This window comes from Lactuca saligna, chromosome 8 (assembly GCF_052625555.1).
Source record: "Lactuca saligna cultivar CGN05327 chromosome 8, ASM5262555v1, whole genome shotgun sequence".
NCBI classification, from domain to species: Eukaryota; Viridiplantae; Streptophyta; class Magnoliopsida; order Asterales; family Asteraceae; genus Lactuca; species Lactuca saligna.
Window position 1 is genome coordinate 247,089,837 of NC_136424.1, and position 8,084 is coordinate 247,097,920.

The 8,084-nt window shown below is 31.7% G+C and overlaps 2 protein-coding genes across 2 annotated transcripts; one reads left to right on the top strand and one right to left on the bottom strand.

The window, feature by feature from the left end:
- Positions 1–381: 381 nt before the first annotated feature.
- Positions 382–690, top strand: LOC145010580 (uncharacterized). The gene has a single exon (XM_078969103.1). It carries the CDS (start codon positions 382–384, stop codon positions 688–690), a length of 309 nt encoding a protein of 102 aa, XP_078825229.1.
- A 614-nt stretch (positions 691–1,304) lies between these two features.
- Positions 1,305–6,677, bottom strand: LOC145010846 (Tetratricopeptide repeat (TPR)-like superfamily protein). The gene is made up of 4 exons (XM_078969396.1): positions 6,063–6,677; positions 5,331–5,483; positions 5,056–5,261; positions 1,305–1,674 (listed from the first exon to the last, which is right to left on the bottom strand). The coding sequence occupies exons 1-4, from the start codon at positions 6,594–6,596 to the stop codon at positions 1,470–1,472; spliced, it is 1,098 nt and encodes a 365-aa protein (XP_078825522.1). The 5' UTR covers positions 6,597–6,677; the 3' UTR covers positions 1,305–1,469.
- Between the last annotated feature and the right edge of the window lie 1,407 nt (positions 6,678–8,084).

Here is an 8,084-nt window from a genome sequence, read left to right on the forward strand (position 1 = left end):
GCATTGATTGCACACACTGGAAATGGAAAAATTATCCGGTAGCATGGAAAGGGCAATACGTAAGTGGTCATCACGGATCACCTTCATTGGTGTTAGAGCTTGTCGCTTCTCAAGATTTATGGATTTGGCATGCATTTTTTTGGGGTTGCGGGTTCCAACAACGACGTCAACGTTCTTGATCAGTCGCCAATATTCAACGATCTTTTGAATGGAAAAGTCCCGGATGCTCCTTTTCACGGTGAATGAAAATGAATACAAATATGGGTATTACCTTACAGATGGAATATATCCTCAGTATTCCACATTCGTGAAGGCATTCCGCCACCCAGTTGAAGAGCAAGACAAAATTTTAAGAGAAGACAAAAAGGAGCACGTAAGGATATGGAACGTGCTTTTGGAGTGCTGAAGGCGAAGTGGCATATAGTCGAACATGCAGCACGACCATTGGATTTAGAAACTTTACGATATATCATGTATGCATGTATCATAATGCATAACATGGTAGTAGAAGATAAAGGGCGAAATATTGCACACTATATGCCAACGGAGCTCAAACATGTTCAGTTTCAACCAGGAACAACAGATTATTTGCATCGCGTTGTTGACATTCAAGATGCAAATAAACACAGACAACTTCGAGAGGACCTGGCGGATTATATCTTCTATGGTAACAATAACGATAACGAATAGCGTTGTATTTTTTTTTTTTTTTGAATTTGGATATTATTTCTTTTTTTTGTTTTTGAATATTATATGTAATTTAGTCTTTATGTTAATTTTAATCTAAAAAAAATTAATTGTTTTTTATAATTTTTAAACATTATGTTTTATTTATTTTTTATATTTAAAAAATATTTCTCAATTTAAAAAAAAAAAATCATAACAAATAAAAAAATAAATTATAAAATGGAAAAAAAAAATGTCATAACAAGATACAACATATTGCCTATTTCCTCACTTAGTGTTATAACACCATTGATGATGTAGCATGTGATGTGACACCAAAATAATGTTACATCTAGTTATCCACGTCTTATGGTCTAATAAAATTTGTGTTTCCACAAAAACCAGTTTGATCACCTCCATTTTTTTTTGTACAGTAAAAACATTTAGTATTTCGTTTAGTCACCTCCAATTATTATTTTTTGTCTACATATACACCTCTTTCTAAACGCTTTCCTACATGACAATTGATATAGTTCATATTAACTAGATATTTAGGAGTTCCAACATCTATTTAAAGCATATAATGGAAAATCAAAAAAAAAAAAACAAATTACATGATTTCTACCAAAATTTCTCAATGACAAAAAACCAGTTGTTTATCATTGATAAAATAAGTTACATAAACACAAGAATAATTACAATTTCAATTCTTCATTCATATATACAATAAAAAGACAGAATTACAAATCTTCTATAGAAATATTATATTCAAACAAGAAAATGCAGAATGCATTTTCCAAACATCACTGGAGATATAGGGCAGCTCCGACTAGCGCCACCCAGACTACTAGAGCTGCCCAAAAGGCTTGGTTTTTTACCAAATCACCGGGCGGTCGCCATACCAAAAAGTCACCAAGGTAGTCTCTGCCCGATGAGACTTGATTACTTGTCAGTCGGTTGCTTCTTTCTTCTTTCTCTTTATTTTTATCCGTCCATGTTACCGCATAGCTGCATTAATAGATGTTCGCGTTATTTGATTATTTAGGGTTTATGTAATCGGTTTTATATTGGTTGCAAAAAAAAATGATTATAAAGGAGTCAGATGGGCGTTTGGTTTGTATAATATTTTGGAACGAAAGGGATTTTGTTAGGTAGCACTTGATATGCAAGAATCAAAGAGGGAATTAACGGAATGAAATATTATATATATTATAATAAATTGCTTTTATTCATATGATCTTCAATAAATATTAATTTTTGAGTAAATTACACGAATGGTCCCTATGGTTTGGTGTAATTTGCACGTTTGGTCCCTAACTTATTTTTTTAACTCGGAAGGTCCCTAGTATCTGTTTTTGTTACGCGTTTGGTCCCTGTCTTACCTAAAAAGACTATTTTGCTCTTGATTTTTTTCATTTATTTAATCAAACACACTCCCAACCCCACTCCGTCACCTTACCTTATCCACCCCACAATTTTCTCATATTTAAATAATAGTATTTTTAGGTAAGATAAGAACCAAGTGCGTAACAAAAATAAACATTAGGGACCAAGAATGTAACAAAAACAAATAGTAGGGACCTTCCGAGTTAAAAAAAATAAGTTAAGGACTAAACGCGCAAATTACACAAAACCATAGGGACCATTCGTGTAATTTACTCTTAATTTTTTTCAGAAAAAGTTAAAACTTCAATTAATTTTTTTTAAATATAACCTTTTATTATAATTATATTTTAAGATTTCATGGGATCTAGTTCTTTTATCATGCAAATAATTTTAAATCATAGACATTCTCTTTTTACTATTTGCAAAACATGGTAATATATATATATATATATATATATATATATATATATATATATATACTAGCAGTGTACCCGCGCAAAGCGGCGGGGCGTGTAAATTCTTTCGGTGATATGTTTGATCTACAAAAATGTTATGTTACAAAAGAAAGTACATGTCGAAGATAAAATAATCAAACTATGGTGTTATTTGGGAGATGAAGTCATTTTTTGTTCCTGGACAGTGGGCTTTATAGCAGAGGAGGGAACAAAGACGTATATGCGATTGGAGGAATATTTTGAATCAACATGCTAAATTTAAGGATATCTAAAAGGGTTCAAAATTTGAATGAATCCGGGATTTAAGGGAACCATATCAAATTGTTGAGAAATATAAGGAGATTTGATGATAAATTTTTGAATTCAAAATGTGGTTAAAATTTAATATTATTTTATTAATGATTACTTGTACTATCAGCTTCATCATTTGGACGTCTTAAAAAAATATTATTATTATAATCAATCTATTTTTAGAAATAGTTAGATTTCTTTTATAAGATAGTATATATATATATATATATATATATATATATATATATATATATATATATATATATATACACTTGAAATTGAATAACACTTTGTCCATTACCACTTCTTGAATAGTTTCCCTCACTCTTTCGTATTTCATTTTAATTCACTTTGAACTCATTATTCGAGGTTAGTATATTATTTTTTTCTATTAACTTAATTACTTGATTACTTGTTTTTGTTATCTTCATAGACAATTTTTAGTGTACTTCTTACCAAATAGGTTTGCAATGATTTTATACTTTTTATAGTAGTAAATTAAGTTATTGCTTCTTGTTATGAATTAATTATTTGTATTATTGTATTATTTTGTTTTGTATAAGAATATAAGAGTATGTTTGTAATTCAAATTTTTTGTGATTAGTGAATTTTTTTGAACAATGAGAAAGATATCGCTAAGTTTTTTGGTTTAAACTTCTTTTTAGATGATTTTAATGATGTAAGAAAGTGTTGTATGCAACTTAAATGAACATTTTACTTTTTAATGCATACATTGTTATATTTTGTTATCATTTGAAGTATTTTGCTATTCACTCATATTTTGTAAATTATTTAGTCTGCCCTAAAACAAAATCCAGGCTACGTAGGAAATGGATTTGAATATTTTTATTCGGCTTGTAAATTGGTCAAAAGATTTGAAATGTGTATAATGGCAAATAACTGAATTGTCGTTCATTAACTTCTTGCTCATGAAACTTATTTAAATACTTCGAAATTTATTTTTGAAGTGCACTTTTATTTAATTCTTGTTAACGGAACCTTTTTAAACTACCTTTACATAAAAAGTAAATTACACATATTACTATATTAGTAAATAGTAACACAAATATTAAACAATAAATTACAAAAAATTATAATCTTGAAAAGAAGAAACCAAAATAATGTTAATAAATTACAAAATATTAAACAATAAAATCTGTCAAGGGAATTGGGATTTAAAGGATTTGAAAACCAAAGAAATTTAACTCACTCGTGTGTTTCATTGGCATGAAAGGAAATGAAAAGAGATTCTATTATTTTATGTTTTAAATTTGTTCTTACTAATTTATTGTTGAAAAAACCTTTTTAAATATTAAAATTAACATTTTAAGATTTACTTCACAAATAAAAAAATTAACTTCAAGTAACAAAAAGTTGACCATACATATAGGTGAAGCAAAATTAACTCTAAATAAATTCTTTTCTGATGTAAAATATTACTCATAAAATCAAATTTTCGATTTGTCAAAATTAATACCATTGGGAGATTTGTTGTGAAACGAGAGAGAAAAACGAATTGGTATTTGTAATAAATTTAAAGGGTTCATTGTATTTTCATAAACATCAGATTAATGAATATTTGTGTAAATGTAAAGAATAACAAAGGATAGGAATTGGATTCCATGAGTTTTAAGAAGGAACGTTGAATTCCTAGGGGTAAGGTATTTCATGATTTAAGGGAATTCAATTCCCTACAATTTTATATAATGTGTCTCTCCTTTTAATCTATTTATAGACATTTTTACTACTCATTTCACAAGAAGCCTCTCATTTTTCCACAAGAATACCCTTATTGGTAATTTTATATATTAGTTCCTTAAATGATTAGAATCCACAAAACAAATAGCCAATTTTATAAAATCTAATTATCTGATTCTGGGTCAAGCAATATAAAATCTAATTATCTACTTAAAATGCAAGGAAAACTTTTCTTATGTTTGTTAAAGATCCAAGATATTATTATATTGTTTTTAAAGTAGGTTAGAAAGGTTTTATTTTCCATTTAGTAAATACAAACTAGCTTCATGACAAGACATAACAGGTTATACTGTGTCAGGTGTGCATTGGACTTGAACTGATGATGTCATCATGTCAATAGGACAAAACTTGCATTTTTTTTTTTTTTGGAACAAGGTGGGAAAGAGACTCGCTTTCACGCTCGATCTCTTGTCTGTGCAAAAGACGTGAATGCCCTTCTCGTCATTATTATCAAAAATGATATTGGCTAACAAAGAGAAAGTTGCTGATAGGAACTAACCTGTCATAGCTAGAACCAATAAGTGGAATTGTAACCATTTCTTCCTGTGATATCTTGAGCTTAGGAGCTTGCAAGATATATCTCAGATCTTTAGCTTGGCGTCTAATACTCACACTTGGATGACTACTCTCAAGCTTCTTGTAAAGATCAATACAATCTTTATGGCGATTATTAGCTTCATAAGCCATAGCTAGCCATATCTGTATCTGAAAATTACCAAAAAACCATTATAGAGAAAGTCATTCAAAACAAAAAACCCTAAAATGGATACCAACCTCGCCACCAAACAAAGTGGGCCTTGGTATGATTGTGAGAGCACCTTCCAAGAACTCAATCGAACGCCCATACATACCCTTTCCATAAGCTCTTTGCCCCAAATCAAACATCAATTCAGCCATTTTCCTCCTTTCTGCTTGTTCTTTAGCAACCTATCAAGATAACAAGAAATTATGTGTTATTGGAACATGGGAATCCATATCGATAAATTGAGACACAAACCTACTTATTTGAAAATCGTTGGAAATCATTCACCTTTCTAACTTGGCTGCAAAATTGTTAATGTTTTAGACTAAAGTTAAATCCACATATAAGCAGAATGTGCGAAGATCCATTTGGATCACCGATTACATTCTTCTTTCATATTGCTGATGATCCTAGGTATAGTAAAAGGAATCAATAAAGCTCTGTTACTAATGACATCAGTTGCAATTATGTGTTGAAATTTTAGGTTTTGGTTTCTAAGAATGAATGAAGTTGTATTTTTGCTCAAAGGTAGTTATGAACTTGTTAGATCATCTCTACCAACCGTTTATGCCACAGAATTTCGAGGTTTTGGATCAGAAACAAGTCAAAATTTAAACATAATGAGCTTCAAGTTCTCTGATTTTAAACAAATAAAGTCAAATATGAAACAATAACCACAAATAATGAACACAGGCAAAACAAGAACAGATTCTACTGTATCATGGGGCGTGAATTTTGAGATCTGGAGTAAGCAGAAACCTTACCTTTTCGAGCTCCCTTCGAACTCTCATCCTCTTCTCTTCCTCTGTCTCTTCCTCTCGTTCATTTTCACCATCACCTTCATCTCCAAGTTCACCCTCATCTTCCTCGTCACGACTCTGCAACTCCTCAGCTTTCTTCTCCAACTCTCGCATATCTTCAATCTCCTTCACTCTCATCCTCATCTCCGTCTCCCAAGCCAACCTCTTCTTCCTCTCATCGTCGATATCTTCATCATCCCCGTACCCATTCCCGTTGTCTTCATCACTAGAACTCTCATAATCGACTTCGTTAAACTTGGAATTCGCTTTTCTTCCACGAACGCCGCGATGCGGCGTTGTTGTCGGATCTTTCTCGAACTCGATTCCGCCTTTTGGCGGCAACGAAGCGTAGAGGTTAGATGGAGGTGTTACCAGATCCTTTTTGAACAAGTTCAAAAATATGTCGGAAGGGAGTAATCGTGCTTTGCTACGGTCGATTACTGTGTTTCGAGGTGAAGTTACATCTAGCAACAGTGCTAGGTTTCCGAGAACCGCCATGCGAGAACCGGAGATGATGAAGTGGAGAACGGTGGAGATGGAAGTGAGAGATGGGGTAGGAACAGGGATATTCGGTTGAGAACGTGAGTCATGATATTTCGGTTATGTCAAAAGACATTTATGTCCTTACATCTTTGCAACATTTACCTCCAAAGGACTTCGAAAAGTAGAGTAAATCAGAAAAACTCCCTTGGTTTCTATTAATTCCTCTTTTAAACCCTTGAATGTTTACTCTTTTGCAAAAGATCCCAAGTTTTGCCGTATTGGATAATTTAGAGATGTGTATTGGATAGTTTAGTTTGGTAGTCATTCGGTATCGGTTAATATTAGTTATGGTTAACAGATTTAATTGATTAATGGTTAATATTAGTTAACTATGATGGTCAAAAATGACATAAAAATAAAAATTATTTTGCTATAAAAAAATGAAAAACATAAAGAAAATTGCTATAAAAAAAAGTGAATGATAGGGTGTTTATAACTATATTAATATGATAAAAATTATGTATCTCATTTAATTCCAAATAATTGCTCTTTAAAATTTCAATTTCAAATATAATTATATACCATATATTTAATATTATATTATATTAAAAACAATTATTTATATTATTGGTTCGGTTTGGTTTGTGACCCTTTAGGGGTTCTAACCAAGGAGCACACAAATCCCAAAAACGCATAGTTTCTCCTCCAAAAATGACTTCTCTAGTCCGGGAACGCATTAAATATTTACCTAAACCGGTAGGAACAAATATCTCAATGGCTATATGTATGATGTGGCGAGGAGGTCACATGTTTCAAGTGTGGAAAGTATGGGCACTACGCCAATGAGTGTGCATTTAGTAAGAAAGTGTGTTATTAGTGTAACGAAAAAGGTCATATCTTGATCAATTGCCCAAAGAAGAAAGAACCAGCAAAGCCAAAGGCATTCCACATGATCCTTGACGAAGCAGATGTCAATACGAGAAATCAAGGATGAAAACTTCGTATTAAGATATGGCTAGTATTAGGAAGTGTAGCCTATTAGCGGCATAGTGTAGGGTGAACTTGAACCTTTGTGTAATCGTTTCAAGATATAATATAAACCATGGTTTTGATATTTGTGTGATATTTATGGTTTGGATGTCTAGGTGATATTTGTTGTGTTAATATTTGATGTGTTGGATAATTGTGTGATTTTTGTTGTTGTATGGTAACTTGGTTTAACTGCAAGACAATACTTGGGACGAGTATTAGTAGGTGTGAATGGTAGTAGAGGCTTATACTACCGGAAGCACAAGACTCACACTTTGATCAGGGAAAGTCACAAGGTTACCAATAAGCTAGTAATTGATTATGTTTTATTCAAGTATGTCATTACCCTTATTTCAGTAATGACTAGTAAGATGGTTGTTATTCCGACCCTAGTGGTCATATCAAATTGAGTCTGACTACGATGAGTTTGTTACGTGGTTCGGAGAACCAAGTTCGATGTAGCATCTGTACTGA

Coding starts and splice junctions, on each gene's coding strand:
- LOC145010580 (XM_078969103.1), top strand. CDS start 382: ATGGAACGTGCTTTTGGAGTGCTGAAGGCGAAGTGGCATATAGTCGAA.
- LOC145010846 (XM_078969396.1), bottom strand. CDS start 6,596: ATGGCGGTTCTCGGAAACCTAGCACTGTTGCTAGATGTAACTTCACCT. Junction 5,484..6,062: donor TTCGAAGGGAGCTCGAAAAG/GTAAGGTTTCTG, acceptor TTATCTTGATAG/GTTGCTAAAGAACAAGCAGA. Junction 5,262..5,330: donor CCACTTTGTTTGGTGGCGAG/GTTGGTATCCAT, acceptor GGTAATTTTCAG/ATACAGATATGGCTAGCTAT.